Source organism: Xenopus laevis, chromosome 4L (genome assembly GCF_017654675.1).
Source record: "Xenopus laevis strain J_2021 chromosome 4L, Xenopus_laevis_v10.1, whole genome shotgun sequence".
NCBI classification, from domain to species: Eukaryota; Metazoa; Chordata; class Amphibia; order Anura; family Pipidae; genus Xenopus; species Xenopus laevis.
In genome coordinates, this window is record NC_054377.1 from 54084950 (window position 1) to 54101171 (window position 16222).

General features: G+C 40.0%; 2 protein-coding genes across 7 annotated transcripts in view; one reads left to right on the plus strand and one right to left on the minus strand.

The window, feature by feature from the left end:
- Positions 1-3248, plus strand: part of dhx38.L (DEAH-box helicase 38 L homeolog) — a 34472-nt gene extending 31224 nt beyond the window's left edge. For all 4 annotated transcript variants that reach the window (XM_041590181.1, XM_018257919.2, XM_018257921.2 and 1 more), the window contains 3 exons: positions 795-890; positions 985-1106; positions 2989-3248. In XM_041590181.1, the coding sequence (XP_041446115.1) occupies positions 795-890; positions 985-1106; positions 2989-3073 (303 nt within the window). In that variant the 3' untranslated portion in view covers positions 3074-3248. The remainder of the gene's footprint in view (positions 1-794; positions 891-984; positions 1107-2988) is intronic.
- Positions 3249-3797: 549 nt separating this feature from the next.
- Positions 3798-16222, minus strand: part of pmfbp1.L (polyamine modulated factor 1 binding protein 1 L homeolog) — a 93081-nt gene continuing 80656 nt past the window's right edge. For 2 of the 3 annotated variants that reach the window (XM_018257918.2, XM_018257915.2), the window contains 13 exons: positions 16013-16202; positions 15778-15931; positions 15524-15691; positions 15244-15411; positions 13367-13534; positions 12039-12206; positions 10414-10581; positions 10202-10264; positions 9774-9883; positions 8202-8276; positions 4467-4560; positions 4324-4388; positions 3798-4247 (listed from right to left, as the gene is read on the minus strand). In XM_018257918.2, coding sequence (XP_018113407.1) covers positions 4175-4247; positions 4324-4388; positions 4467-4560; positions 8202-8276; positions 9774-9883; positions 10202-10264; positions 10414-10581; positions 12039-12206; positions 13367-13534; positions 15244-15411; positions 15524-15691; positions 15778-15931; positions 16013-16202 — 1664 coding nt within the window. In that variant the 3' untranslated portion in view covers positions 3798-4174. The remainder of the gene's footprint in view (positions 4248-4323; positions 4389-4466; positions 4561-8201; positions 8277-9773; positions 9884-10201; positions 10265-10413; positions 10582-12038; positions 12207-13366; positions 13535-15243; positions 15412-15523; positions 15692-15777; positions 15932-16012; positions 16203-16222) is intronic. The other variant, XM_018257917.2, reaches the window with a different exon arrangement.

Sequence of the window (16222 nt, forward strand, 5' to 3'; positions counted from 1 at the left end):
TCAGCTTGTCAATAGCAGCAATGATCCAGGACTTCAAACTTGTCACAGGGGGTCACCATCTTGGAAAGTGTCTGCGACACTCACATGCTCATTGGGCTCTGAGCAGCTGTTGGGAAGCTAAGCTTAGGGGTCGTCACAAGTTTACGAGCAGAGAATGAGGTTGACCTATAATATAAGCTGATGCTACAAGGCTGATTATTAAATTCTGATGCTAGTTGCACTGGTTTCTGTGCTGCCATGTAGTAATTATCTGTATTAATTACTAATCAGCCTTATATTGTGACATTTCTATTCTATGTGTACTGTATATTGTGAGTGGGTTCCTAAGCTCAGTAAGTGACAACAGCACAGAGCATGTGCAGTGAATCAGTAGAAAAGAAGATGGGGAGCTACTGGGGCATCTTTATAGACACAGATCTTTACTGCTAAAGGGCTGTGGTTGACTTGGGCTGGTACAGAAACCCAAAACATAATGTACAACATTTCTAGCTACTTTTTTAGTTTAACTTTCCTTGTCCTTTAATTCTTCTGCTGGCCATAAGCCGATAAGTAGCAAGGGCCACTAAAGGAATGACATCATCTGGCTGCAACCATAGGGAGGTTTGGGGGGGGGGGGGAACTACTGAAGACTTTCCTGTGTCTGGGCCTTTATGAAATCCATATGCTTATTAGTAATGATCCAACCAACACTCGCATAAGTGTTCTAGTAAACCACATTCTTCCATCTGACTTTGCAAAACTCTGGCTGACACTGCATTAATGTCCTAATGTTTTCTTTTCTGGGGTCCTTGTAGGAATTCATGCAGTGTGTCACATCCGTGGACGGAGAATGGCTGGCAGAGTTGGGGCCAATGTTTTATAGTATTAAGCATGCAGGGAAAACCAGACAGGTACGTTTTTATTTGTTTGTGTGTTGTTTCTTTTTTTCTTTCTTAAATGTTGTATGAGCTGAAGTTTTATTGACAAGTCATGATAAACTTTCAGGAAAACAGGCGACGTGCAAAGGAGGAAGTATCTGCTATGGAGGAAGAAATGATGTTGGCAGAGGAGCAGCTTCGTTCCAGGAGAGAAGAACATGAGAAAAAGAATGTTCTAGGCAGTGCAAGGTGAGCTGTGAAGGTGCATTTCGACTAGTGCTTTACTAAAGTGTGATACACACTCATCATTCATTATATACAGTTCCGGTAGTCCATTCCAGCTGTGTTTTGTCATTTTATGCACTGGGCCTCCAAACAGGCCCTTTATAGCATCAAACTGTGGCATGAGAATAACTTATGTCCTTGTGCATAACAATCTGTTTCATTCGGTCACTTATGTGAGGCTAAAGTGACTCAAAAAATGGCACACGAGCTGATTGGTCACATACAAGTCATATGAAAACGTTTAGGAGCCACTCCCAGCCTGCATAATAATTACCTCCAGTTTCAACAAATAAAAATAACAGTGGTATGTCTTTCATTTCCTAGAAACGTCTACTGAGTACTGGGGTGTTTTCTGAACAAAGATTTTTAATGAAGCTGTATTCAGTGTTATGAAATTAAATCAAATGTGAAAAACTGGCTGTGCAAAAATGTTGCTAATTTGAATGTATGTAACTGCTTAATACTGATTACTGGCAACACCACATTGGTTCGATTAATTTGTTAAGCCTTGAACTTCATAGGCAGGTGTGTCCAATCATGAGAAATGGTATTTAAGGTGGCCAATTGCAAGTTGTGCTTCTGTTTGACAACATGGGATCCTCAAAGCAACTCAAAAGATCTGAAAACAAAGATTGATCAGTATCATGGTTTAGGGGAAGGCTACAAAAAGCTATCTCAGAGGTTTAAACTGTCAGTTTCAACTGTAAGAAATGGAATCAGGAAATGGAAGGCCACAGGCACAGTTGCTGTAAAACCCAGGTCTGGCAGGCCAAGAAAAATACAGGAGCGGCATATGCGGAGGATTGTGAGAATGATTACAGACAACCCAAAGATCACCTCCATAGACCTGCAAGAACATCTTGCTGCAGATGGTGTATCTGTACATCGTTCTACAATTCAGCCCAATTTGCACAAAGAACATCTGTATGCCAGGGTGATGAGAAAGAAGCCTTTTCTGTACTCACGACACAGAGTCGCTTGTTGTATGCAAAAGCTCATTTAGACAAGCCACAGTAATTTTGGAACAAAGTGCTTTGGACTGATGAGACAAAAATGTAGTTATTTGGTCATAACAAAAAGCGCTTTTTATGGAGGAAGAAGAAGGCATTCCAAGAAAAACACCTCCTACCTACTATCAGATTTGGTGGAGGTTCCATCATGCTGTGGGGCTGTGTGACTAGTTCAGGGACTGGGGCTCTTGTTCAAGTCGAGGGTCAGATGAATTCAACCCAATATCAACAAATTCTTCAGGATAATGTTCAAGCATCAGTCACAAAGTTGAAGTTACACAGGGGTTGGATATTCCAACAAGACAATGACCCTAAACACACTTCGAGATCTACAAAGACATTTATGCAGAGGGAGAAGTACAATATTCTGGAATGGCCGTCACAGTCCCCCGACTTGTATCTTTGAAAATCTATGGGATGATCTGAAGCAGGCTGTCCAGCTCTGCAGCCATCAAATTTAACTGAACTGGAGAGATTTTGTATGGACGAATGGTCAAAAATACCGCCATCCAGACATCAAGGCTATAGGAGGCGTCTAGAGGCTGTTACATTTGCAAAATGAGGCTCAACTAAGTAATGATGTAATATCTCTGTTGGGTGCCCAAATTTATGCACCTGTCTAATTTTGTTATGATGCATATTTTCTATTTCTTTGTCACTGCTGAAATACTACTGTTTCCATAAGTCATGTTATATATTTAAGGGAAGTTGCTTCTTTGAATGCTCAGCCAATGATAAACATAACTCTAAAGAATTAAGAGGGGTTCTTTTCAGATGACTGTACTAAGATGAGAAGTATCATTTGATTTTGATTTGGTTTTGTTATATTTCACTAGGTCTTTGAAAATTTGCACGCCGGGCAGGAAGGATCAAGTAGAACCTGGGACACCCCGCCGCACGCCGGCACGGTTTGGTCTTTGAAGTCGAGCGTCATTTGTCGTCCTGGCATGGATTTGATGGAACTGCATGGGAAGAGATGTCTTTTGTTCTCTGAGTTGAACTAGGGTGTATCGGACATTGCGGGTGGGAGAGGGGTTTAAGTATTTTCTTTATTGTAAAGTGGAATAATGTTATTTTTAAACAATAATGTCTTGAATTTTTGGCTCTTTGCATTTTTTTCCCATTTTAAAACGTTACAAATACACAACTCCATGAATGCACAGAAGGTAGAATTAGTCATCCGTGCTTGTCTCCTTCCTTTTTGCACATATTTAGTACAACTCCTTGATCTTATAGACAGTTTGATAAGTACAGACTAGTGTTAACATGATAATTAACTCCTAACGAGCGTCGTAATGTCAGAGGCAGCCCCACAACAAGTGGATCAGTTGGCTTATCGGCAGCTCCCTCTGCTTGAAGCCAATTTAAGTGCTGTATATTGACTAAAGCGCAACTGTTAAATGCTGATTATTGATTTTCCTACAATGCTGACGGGATGAAGTGCAGCTCGGGGATTGTGGCTCAGGCTTGGCTGCGTGCTGAGGGGAGTTTTGTCATCTCTCGCTACACAGTCCCACAGCCTGGTGATGCTTTCCTCTGGCTGAACTACTCCAGTGCACTGCATTTCTCACTGCACTACTTCCCTTAACAAACGCACAGTCCCATTCATCCGATGTTTTCATTACATAAAGAATGAGACAAACCATCACCCTCGATACATTTATTATAAAATTATAAATATTTTAAAATAATTTAATGTTGGTGCAGCAGGCAGAACTCTGTGCTGTATTAAAATGTGCAAATTTCTTTTCTTAAAAAAAAAAATTTAATTCACATCCATTAAAAAAAAAAAAAAAAAAAAAAAGTGATTGCGATAACTTGTCCAGGTAAACATGACTTCCCTACAGCTTCCTTTTGGATCAGAACCAGAAGAACAAGGCATTCAGCTGGCCCTTATACACATATTCACAGTTTTAGTCTGTATATACGATATAAAGCCCCAGACGGCTCAAAAACTCCAGTGGTTTCAGTTTAGGCTTCAGACGTGGGCCGGTCCGTTTCAGCGGTGGTTTCATCTGAATGTCAGGGATTTTCACATCGCTTTGTCCTTAGGTTTCCAAGACTGCTAAAGACACGGCGCGCAGAACGAAGAGTCCTGAAGCAGAAATACTTGTAATAAATACTACAACTTTAGTAATTACTGACTGATAACACTTATACTGGATTCTTACCCCACATCTTCAGTGAGGAGGTCGCTGGGACTCCTACTATCCAGGTCAGATTTACGCAGAGTCAGCTAGAATGCAGCAGAGTCGCTATTACAACCACATTTAGAATACAAACATCTATACACTTGTTTTTTACATGCACTCACCTTATAGCGTTCATTCTCTATCCTCCACTCATCTAGCTGATGCCTCAGGTGCCTATTCTCTCGGTGAAGCTGTTCTATCACCTCCTGCATATGGCTGTGTGTGGAACAGATTGTTACCATTACAGTCAAGCATTGACCAGTCATCATCTTGCTACATTTACACAACACTTGGGCTATTCAACTGTGATCCCACAAGGCAAAGCATCTCTTCTTTATACAAGGGAATGATTATACCAACATGAGGGTCGCAGCAGAATGCCAAAAATGTTTAAAGGGTTTGTTCACCTATGTGTTAACATTTAGTATGATGTAGAGTGATATTCTGAGACAATTTGCAATTGGTTTTCATTTTTTTGAGTTATTTAGCTTTTTATTTATCAGCTCCCCAGCTTCCAATTTCAGCAATTTGGTTGCTAGGGGCCAACTAACTAGGGATGCACCGAATCCAGGATACGGTTCGGGGTTCTGCCTTTTTTAGCTGGATTTGGATTCGGCCATATCCTTCTGCCTGGCCGAACTGAATCGGAATCCAAATTTGCATATGCGAATTAGGGACAGGGAGGGAACTCACGTGACTGTCACAAAACTAAGGAAGTAAAAAATGTTTCCCCCTTCCCACCCTTAATTTGCATATGCAAATTAGGATTCGGATACAGTTCGGTATTCGGCTGAATCTTTTGCGAAGGATTCAAAATAGTGGAATCGGTGCATTCCTACAAATTCCCCTAGCAACCAGGCAATGGTTTGAATAAGAGACTGGATTATGAATTAGAGAGGCCTGAACAGAAAGATCAGTAATAAAAAGTAGCAATAACAATACATCTGAAGCCTTACAGAGCTTTTGTTTTTTAGATGGGGTCAGTGACCCACAGTTGAATGCTGTATTTTAAAATAGACAACAAGATAAGAACCAACAAAACAGTGACTTTCATTAAAATGTCAATTTCCATAAAAGAAGACAAGGATTATCATATAGCAATCCAATGAAAAATGAAATTAAAGCATTAAATGTCAACTGTAATCAAAAATCAGAGAAAAATAAAATCTTCCTTTCTACCAGTATCAAGCGTAGAAAAAATAAAAAGTACATAACCTTTACGGTGTTGATGGACAGATTTATCACACCGTCAATCTAAGAACATCAATGGGTGTGTGGATACGAGTCTTCAACAGAACTTTACATAAACTTCTCAATAATAGCTCTATCATCAGACTCCAGAATATTTAAGTAAGGAGACCAAAGTCTCAAACAATTCTAGAACTAGCCCTTCTATAACATACAAAAGGTTAATTCAAAGGTGAACCACCCTTAAAGGGGAGATCCAACATGAGCAAAATAAGTAGGCAGTGCTGTATTTATTTTGCAAGTCTGTGGGGGTTATTTATCAAGGTCCGAATTTCTCTCTCTATTTCTAAGTTAGAAATCCGAGCAACTCCGATTGCCCGAATGGACCTTATTTATGAAGAGAAAAGCCAGAAAAGTAGGGTCTGACAATCCGGAGCTTTCCCCAAAAAGTACAAATTGTTTGAAATATTGCTCAAAAACGGAAAACCATAAACTCATCGAATATCAATACGGACATCAGCGCAGACACTGGGACCTTCCCCATTGACTATATACTGGACCTCGAGAGCATTTAGATGCCGGGGTTTCATATTCTGAGTTTTTAGTCCATCAGACTTTATTAAATCTCGAAAAATTCGTAGGTTTTTTTCCCCTCTGAAAACTACGAAACTATTCAAGCTTGATAAATGACCTCCTATGTGTTTAAAAGACCTGCAGCAATTTGTGAATTGAGGTTTCAAAATGCCCAATAAAAATGATGCCGTGTGTGTTTTTTGCCTACTTGTTGGTAAATGACCCGTAAATATTTTCCAGGCCCTGCTGGGGTGTAAAGGTTGAGCACTGGCTATGCCAATTCTTACAATAGTTCAAATAGTCCCATTGTCTAAGATGGGTTGCTAGTGGTTACCATGATTACGATGGCTGAAGATAAAATGAACACTTACCTAACAAACAAGAGTTCAGCAGATGTTGAGCCGTATAAATTAAATAAACCATTAGAAACCCAGCTAGAAAATGATTTGAGATATATATTTCAATAGCTAGTGCTGATGACTTACAATTCTTTTAGTAAACAATGTCCATGAATGATCAGGGACTGTCATTTTTATTTATTTATTTAATCTAATGCAGATATTTACCTTTTATATGAGCCAAACATTCCAGTGGCAGGTGGTGAAAAGGGATTCCTTAAAACTAAACACAATGAAAGCTACGAAAATGTGTCTCATCAATACAATTGTGTAACGGCTAATTGACGTGTGCAACTGGCAGTTCTTTAGATGTTCTCTGTGCACAGGACTTGAGGGGTGTGTCCATTACTTTACTGATTATTATTGACATGTATTTTTACAGCGCCGACATATTGTGCAGTGCTGACTTCTATTATTTCTGATCCTTGTCATGCCCCAGAGCTGCCGTTATTTCAAACTGATGATTACCAAATGCTTAAGACTGACAGTTAGGCCTTGGGTTTTTATATGATTTAGAGCAGAGTCAAATCTCCAAGCAAATTTTATATTCAGATAATATACAAGAGCCATGAAGATCGTGTAAATTATGAGGATATAATACACAAAAGCCATGAGTATCTTGTAAATGATATTCTTATAAACGGTGAGTTCCGATGTCATTTCTGTCACGTGACTCACTGAAACTTGTGTATTATAATAAATAAAGTACCCCCAAAATATGAGGATATTAGATGTCACCTTGAAGTTCTATGACCTGTATACAACACTTGGCCTTCAGCCTTGTGCTTTTATATGGTCATGGAACTTTTACAACAGGGTGTACATTATTCTAGGGATGCACCGAATCCATAATTTTGGATTCGGCCGAACCCCCAAATCCTTTACGAATACCCAGGCCCAGATTTGTGGCAAGACAAGATTTCAGGGGTGGCATGTCGCCCAGCCGCACCATCTACCAATGCACCGAGGAGTGCGTGCATGGCAAATATCCTAGTTTCTTACCGGGTGCACGCAAGTCCTCAGTGCAGATAGGGACAGGGGTTAGAGTGCGCACGCTCGCTTCCAGACGGGGGAGGTGGAGAGGAAGCGGGGGGCGCAGAGCAGAAACACCGTGGCCGGCCTAGGGGTGCCAGAAAGACAAATCCGGCCCTGTGAATACTGAACCGAATCCTAACTTGCATATGCAAGGAAGGAGAAAACATTTTTTAATTTCTTGTTTTGTGACAGAAAGTTGCGCGATTTCTCTCCCAGTCCCTAATTTGCATATGCAAATTCGGTTCGGCCGGGCAGAAAGATTCGGCCGAATCCTGCTGAAAAAGGCCAAATCCTGACCGAATCCCGAACCGAATCGTGGATTCGGTGCACCCCTACATTATTCACTATATAATCTAGACAAAGCTCTAACACAGGAGTATAATACAACACATTTTTTGTTATATGTCATGAAAGTTCCCATCAGCCTTATTTACAATCTTGTTTGTGAATAAAATTGTTATTGTTACAAACGGCTCTATATTACCAAACTGTTGGAGGAAATAAATACAGGATCCAAAAAATGTTGAAAGAGTAACTTATTTTGAATGACATATTTGTGTATATAGTGTCTCTGAAATTGAACTGAACCAATGGGGGGGGGGGGGTGGCATTATCTGGTGATGTTGATGCAGATAAAAGAAAACCATTTGCTGGGACACTTACTCCTTTTCTGTTGCCAGCTGCATGATCTGTTTACTCTGCTCCCGGATCTTCTCTCCTAGGGTCTTGTTGGATTGTCTGTAAAATCAGGTGACAAGTTATATAACAACATATAAAAGTCTGGCTAAGCATGATACCTACACCTCATTTTATATCCGCAGCAGCTTGGGGTGACATTTGTGTTTAGTACATGTATGGGATCCGTTATCCGGAAACCTTTTATCCAGAAAGCTCTCCTACAGAATCCATTTTACTCAAATAATCTGAAATTTAAAAAATTATCTCCTTTTTCTCTGTAATAATAAAACAGTAGCTTGTACTTGATCTCAACGAAGATATAATTAATCCTTATTGGAAGCAAAACCAGCCTATTGGGTTTATTTAATATTTACATGATTTTCTAGTAAATGTAGAGTATGAGTATTAAAATTACAGAAAGATCCACTATCCAGAAAACTCCAGGTTCAAAGCATTCTAGATAACCAGTCCCATACATGTACTAAAATAGGAAATAAAATAAATAGGAACAATGCTGTCATGTAACAACCAGTATATCCAATAAGCAACCTTAAAGGGGTTGTTCACCTTCCAAACATTTTTTTTTCAGTTCAGTTGGTTTCAGATTGTTCCCCAGAAATAAATACTTTTTCCGATGACTTTCTATTTGAGTCAGTTTTCATAATATTGAAGTGTAAAGTTTAATTTTGCACCTTCTATAGCAGCCCGGGGGGGGGGGGGGGGGTCACTGATACATTTAGTTGATACATTTCTTATCTTTGTCCCTGCTGAGCAGAATCTCTGGGTTTCATTACAGGCAGCTGTTACACTTGATAAAATAGTTGCTAATACTCCAGAGATGCTGCTGAGAAATGTATCAACTAATTGTAGCAACTAATGGAGCAAATTGTAACAGTTCAGAATGTTCCTGGATCACGGAGCTGCCAGACTGAGACACTAGAGACACCAACATTCAACTTAAACTTCAATTTTAGGAAAACAGTAAAAGATAAAAATGTCTTTGTTTATGGCAAACAACCTGAAAACAACTGAACTAAAAAAAGTTTTGGAAGGTGAACAACCCCTTTAAATACTGAAAAAAATCTAACAAAATAACTGCCTTTTGCACAAATTCTGCATGTAGAGAGACGCAATGTCTGGTGATTTTAATAGAGTGAGCTCTAATACATTTCTAGGCAAAAGGAGCCCCCCCTATAAGATATATTGGATCATTCATCTGACGCCCAACTCCTGAATGAAGACAGAATGAGGAGAAACAGATGCTGAGAGTTGTGAAGATAAACTTGGTTATTTCCAAAATGCTACAGAATTTTTAATTAGTTGTATTTAAAAAGTTTTTTAATTCAGTATTCAATTTTAATTTTTATGATTAATTTTAGCTTAAATCCAATGTGTGAACATATATACTGATGAGCATTCAAAAACTGTTGCCCCATTTTAGTAAATCTAGACCCAATGTGTACAGGTTTAATGTGCAGTTTCTTCAGTGGCAAAATTGCCCTTTACAATGCTACAATACACAAGCTACTGAGTGAGTTTGTTAGGAGAGACACTTACTTTTGCTCGCTCACCCAGTCATTCACATTACTCACAACCAGTTCACTTTCATGGTGCAACCGGCGGCAGTCTGTTCTTGCTGCTTCCAAAGAGCTTCTCAGAGTTTCCAGCTGGAGAAGAATAAAATGTGAGTTATACACCAGCTGCCAAACAGATAAAGCATTTACAGCACAGGAGAATTTGTCCTCAGTTCTGGCCTCCTCACACAACTCAGCATGTCCGCTATTTACACACATTTGTAACAGGGCTGGAGCCTCTAATAGCATGAAAAACAAGGAACCAGCACTCCAAGACAGTTACAATGAGGAGCAAGTCTCTAGTGCTTATTTCAAGATGAAACAACATTATGGGGTGTGCCCCTTTGTCAAGTGTAAGCTCTAATGGTGTCTAGCACTGGAATGAACCGTAATGCCACAGTGTGCACTTACTTCACTAGTAGCTGCACTGTATTTCTGTTTCATCTGGTTGAGTGAAGTCTGCAGAGCCTCTTTCTGTATGGCAAAAACAAACAGACCTGACGTGAGTTTACTGTATGTACCAAGATGGCAAATAACGAGAATGAGAGAGGGCTACTGTTTACCAGAATAATAGTGCTTTGCTCTCTAAGCTGGCAATTTTTGCAACAGGCAATATGTACTACCTCAATCCCTTCATGTTTCCTTTTTTCTATCAAAGCTTCAAGTTGCCCTTGCAGCTGCTTCACCTCTTCTTCCTTCTGATTCTGCTCACGGGAATTGTCTTGGTAGAGCCTCTGGCAGTGCTGCAGCTGGTTGCTAAGCTCCCTCAAACGCCCCTCTCCATCCTCCACCTGGAGTAGAAATGTGGATGACAGTGCACCTTTTATAGAGAAGCCACATGCAAAGTGACTCAATCCCCAAACGCTGCAAAATTTGCCCACTACACTATTGTATTCATATTAGTACTTACATTACACAAAACAAAAATGGTTGGTTGATTTTGAATGTTCTGCATGTAATAATTCAACCAGCTTGGTGCCATTTTGGTGTGAGTATACACTGGTCAGCACACAAACAGAATTAAATGCTAAGAAGATCAGTTGTTATGTGTGTAGGTAACATTTGTAGAAGCTTTTGTATTTACTGTGTTAAGACAGTTAAAGAGCAGATGAAAAACAGACAAGTAAGTTAGTTCAACCTTTAAATAACTTTTTAATAGCATTTTAATAGCTGTAGCAGAAATGGAATATCTGAGCCTATTAAAATGCTATACACAACACCTGTGCATCTACTAAAGTTCATCTACTGTATTCCAGTGATCCCATACCAGTGGCTCAGGAACATGTTGCTCACCGACCCCTTGGATGTTGCTGCTCCCAGTGGCCGCAAACAGGAGCTCATTTTTTAATTCCAGGCTTGGAGGCAAGTTTTAGTTGTATAAAAACCAGGTGCACTGTCAAACAAAACCTCATATAGGCTGTCAGTCCACACAGGGGCTACCAAATAGCCAATCACAGACCTTGGCACCCACAGGAATTTTTTTTCATGCTTGTGTTGCTCCCCAACTTTTTTACATTTTAATGTGGCTAAAGGGTAAAAGAGGTTGGGCACCCCTGATTTATACTAGTGCCTTGCACCTATTTGATGCACTAAGCAAAGGACAAAAGTCCACTGTAATAAGTGATTTTTGTAAGTGTCTGTAAATTTCCCAAGCAAGGTTATCAGTGAGATGCCAGATACATATCAGGAAACATCTCAGTGTGGAAGTGGCACACTGCAAGGGAGATCAGCAAGAGGTATGTGCTTCTTTATTTGCATATATTCTTTATTTATTCCAGTACCACATTATCAGAGCCATGGCATGCCTGCTGATCCTCCAGCTGAAAACCAGAAATTTGGCTCTTGAAGTGACTAGGAGTGGCTTTTTGCTGCCCCAGGTAACTTGTGGGGTGCTGCAGCCTGAGGCTAATGTCTCAAATCCCCACATCATGAGCTTTGTGCAATCTTTATTTCATTTTCAAGAGCAGCATCTTTCTATTTTTTTCACGAGTAATGGTTTCTTTTTAGGATCTTCTGGAAGCCCCCCTAACAAAGAGAAGCTGATATAGTATTTTTGGTAGGAACTCTTCAATATCTATTATCATTTTTACTATTACTTTAGGGTTTTAGTATTGAAATCTGGCTACGGCTCAGTTTAATGAAACCCCCGCATGGGACATAAAAGTACATTTCAGAACAGAAGCCAAAAAAGGTTAAAAAAAAAAGAAGTTAATACCACCCCCCGCCATGCCATAGTCCACAATGTTACCTCTTGATTTTTCTGTCTCTGAAGCTCATGCAAAGAACGGACCTCTGTGGTCAGTCTCCGAACTCGTTCCTCCTGTGCTGCAACCTCTCTCTTTAGCTCGGCCTTTCTCTGTTGGCTGCGCTGGAACTCATTGCGTAGAGTTGCCAACTCCCTGCTGCGCTCAGCTAGCTTAAGAAATAGCATATACAGAAGGGTTGTTAATAGTTTTTTTTATTTTACCTATTCTTCTGCCTCTATGAGGCTACAATTTAATTTAGGGATGCACCAAATCAAGAATTGTGTTCTGGATTCGGCCTTTTTCAGCAGGATTCGGATGAATCCTTGTGCCTGGCTGAACCAAATCATATTTGCATATGTAAATTAGGGGCAGGAAGGGAAATTACATGACTTTTCGTCACAAAACAAGGAAGTAAAAATATTTGTTTACACTTTTTCCTTTCCTGCCCCTAATTTTGCATACAAATTAGGATTCAGATTTGGTTCAGTATTCAGCCAAATCTTTCACGAAGGATTCACGAATCTTTCACTTGGGAGTTGTTGGCTTGGCTGGATATTCTTAAAGGGATACTGTCATGGGAAAAAATTTTTTTTTCAAAATGAATCAGTTAATAGTGCTGCTCCAGCAGAATTCTGCACTGAAATCCATTTCTCAAAAGAGCAAACAGATTTTTTTTATATTCAATTTTGAAATCTGACATGGGGCTAGACATATTGTCAATTTCCCAGCTGCCCCAAGTCATGTGACTTGGGGCAGCTGGGACAGTATTCCTTTAAGGCTATGGATGATGGGAAAAAAATGCCATATATCTGTATCTTTGTTATAGCCCAAAACAAATGATGGACTTAAACCAATGCCTTATGGGGCTCATTTGCTTCCAGATTTGCCCCTTAAAACCTATGGTACAGTTCTAATAACTGTAACGGCACAATGGATATTCCAAACTTGTGCTTTCTATTCGGTGTCACATTCACTCTCTTTTAGTATTTAGTATCAGAAGTGCTAGCTTTCTTTGAATTTGAAAAAGATTATTTAATAGTGTACTGTTATTAAAGGATATGCTGCCCAAGACTATTTTTAGAATAGACCAGCGCAACTAGTTTTGCTGAACTTGGGATTTAATGGTTGGTCACCTTCTTGTCGGTCTGTGACAGTCAATGTATATAGGAAACCTCAATGCTGGCGCTTTATATTTTATATAGTATATTTCTCAATAGCACATTTCCTGCTTTGTTACAGAGTTCAGACAGACATGAGAATTTGTATTCAGGCACTGATACAGTTAGAGAATACAGTTAGAAAATACAGTAGTTTATTTTCAGTGTATTACCTGCTCCATGGCCTCTCTCTGCTTGGCATGTGCTGCGGTCACTTGACCTCTCAGTTCTGTCACACATTCCTGTGCTGTGCTCAGTTCCTGACTTTGGCTCTTGGCAAACTTCTGTGCTGTCTCCCCCTCTGAACGCAGGCCAGACAAAGATTCCTCAAATCGCTTGAGCTAAAAGAATGAGGGATGTAAGAGCAAGTTGTGGCACAGCAGAAGGGGTGACTCTGTCCATCAGATCATTGTCTTCACCTTCTGACTTTTAGAAGGCTGCTCAATACTAATAGCTGATTGGTTATTATTAGGTACTGGTGCAGCTTAAGCACGTATCATAAGAAATCAGTTCTACAGTATCCCGTTCGCATTTATCGGTGTGCTGCAGCTGGAGTAATTAAAGCAAATACACATTGGTGTTGCGGTTACTAGACATGGGGAAATGTTGTTCTATTTTTCTAATATGTGATGTGGCATAAAACAAAATTAGCAGTATTTAAGCAAAGCATACATGAACAATGTGGGAGTTGTACATGTGACGATGGTGTTGAGTTTAAAGGTAGAGTAAGAGAATGAGGCTTAATTGTGGTGCTGTGCAAAAGTTGTATAATACAGTCATGTGAAAAAGTTTGGGAACACCTCTTTAATTCTTTTTATGTTCTTGCAGGTCTTTGGAGGTGATCTTTGGGTTTTCTGTAACCAATCTCACAATCCTCCACATATACCGCTCCTGTATTTTTCTTGGCTTGCCAGACCTGGGTTTTACAGCAACTGTGCCCTTCCATTTCCTGATTACATTCCTTACAGTTGAAACTGACAGTTTCAACCTCTGAGATAGCTTTTTATAGCCTTCCCCTAAACCATGATACTGAACAATCTTTGTTTTCAGATCTTTTGAGAATTGCTCTGAGGATCCCATGCTGTCACTCTTCACAGAGGAGAGTCAAACAGAAGCACAACTTGTAATTGGCCACCTTAAAGGAAAACTATACCCCCAAAATGAACACTAAAGCAACAGATAGTTCATATCATATTAAGTGGCATATTAAAGAATCTTACCAAACTGGAATATATATTTAAGTAGATATTGCCCTTTTACATCTCTTGCCTTGAGCCACCATTTCGTGATGGTCTGTGTGCTGTCTCAGAGATCACCTGACCAGAAATACTTCAACTCTAACTGTAACAGGAAGAAGCGTGGGAGCAAAAGACACAACTCTGTCTGTTAATTGGCTCATGTGACCTAACATGTATGGTTTGTTGTTATATTTGTGAGTACAGTGAATCCTACGATCCCAGGGGGCGGCCCTTATTTTTTAAAATGGCAATTTTCTATTTATGATTACCCAATGGCACATACTACTAGAAAAGTATGTTATTATGAAAATTGTTTATTTACATGAAGCAGGATTTTACATATGAGCTGTTTTATGCAATATCTTTCTATAGAGACCTACATTGTTTGGGGGGTATAGTTTTCCTTTAAATACCTTTTCTCATGAATGGACACACCTGCCTATGAAGTTCAAGGCTTAACGAGCTAATCAACCAATTTGGTGTTGCCAGTAATCAGTATTGAGCAGTTACATGCATTCAAATTAGCAGAATTATAAGGGTACCCACATTTTTGCACAGGCAGTTTTTCACATTTGATTTAATTCCATACAACTGAATACTGTTTCACTAAAAATCTTTCTTCAGAAAACACCTCAGTACTCAGATGTTCCTGGGAAATGAAAGACGTACTACTGATATCTTTTTTGTTGAAAGTGGAGTCAATTATTATGCAGGCTGAGAGGGGTTCCCAAACTTTTTCATATGACTGTACAATAACCTGGAGCATAATCAGGCATTGTGACCAAAGCAGGAATATACTGCTGTGCACTCACCTCTTGGCTCTGGACTTGGACTTTCCTCTGTGCCTGCTGCAAAGCATTCTTGGTTAATTCCAGTTCTGCTACACTCTCTCGGGCTCCCTCCTGTACATTCTGGTATCTCCTTTCTAGTTGTGAGTAGCTTTTCTGCAAGCCCTGCAGCGCCCGATCTCTTTCTGACAACTGTTTCAATTCGCAGTAACATTGATTAACACTTACCATCATTATACCCAGTTCATTCTCATGTTATACTCTGCATATCCCTCCCATGCTTGCTTTTATTATCTACACTCACCAGCCTGCTGGAGTGTTCTATTTTCAGGCTCAGCTCCTCTACTTCTCGCTGCAACAGGCTTTCTCGCTCTTTGCTCTGCTGCTGCTGTCTCTGAAGCTCCTCCTGTCGGTCCTGTTGCTGTGCCAGCTCGGCTCTGAGACTCTTCTGGATGGAATTCTGCTCCTGTAACTGATAGATAACAGTATAACCCTCTCTTGCACTGCAACCAGAATAAGCCTATTCCAACATTGGCATCACGTGCCTCTCATTGTTACCTGCTGCTGCATAACTTTATGCTGTTCCTGCTCATTGGCCCGCTCAAGCTGAAGTTTACTAGCAGAATGCTGCAACTTCAAGGCTTCTTGGGAGGAGCTCTGATGTTTCTTCTTTACATCATTAAGCTCCCACTTCAGGCGTTCCATTATTGTTCTGTTGTCAGAGGCACAGAGTAAAGGTTAGAAGCACAGGAGCTACAATCTAACATAGAGACACTTTGTTTAATAATAGTACCTGCACTGTTCCAGTTCCTCTTCACTGCTACTTGTCCTCTCTCTCAGTGTACGCATTTCACTTTCCAGCCTGCGCAGGTGCTGTTCTTGTCTCACAACCTCAGCCACACGCTCACTTAACTGCTCTTGGGTGCTTTGCAGTGTACTCTCTATTAAAAGCGTCTTTTCCTCTTGACCAGCCAGTTCCTGCACTGTGTTTAGAAACAGGGAT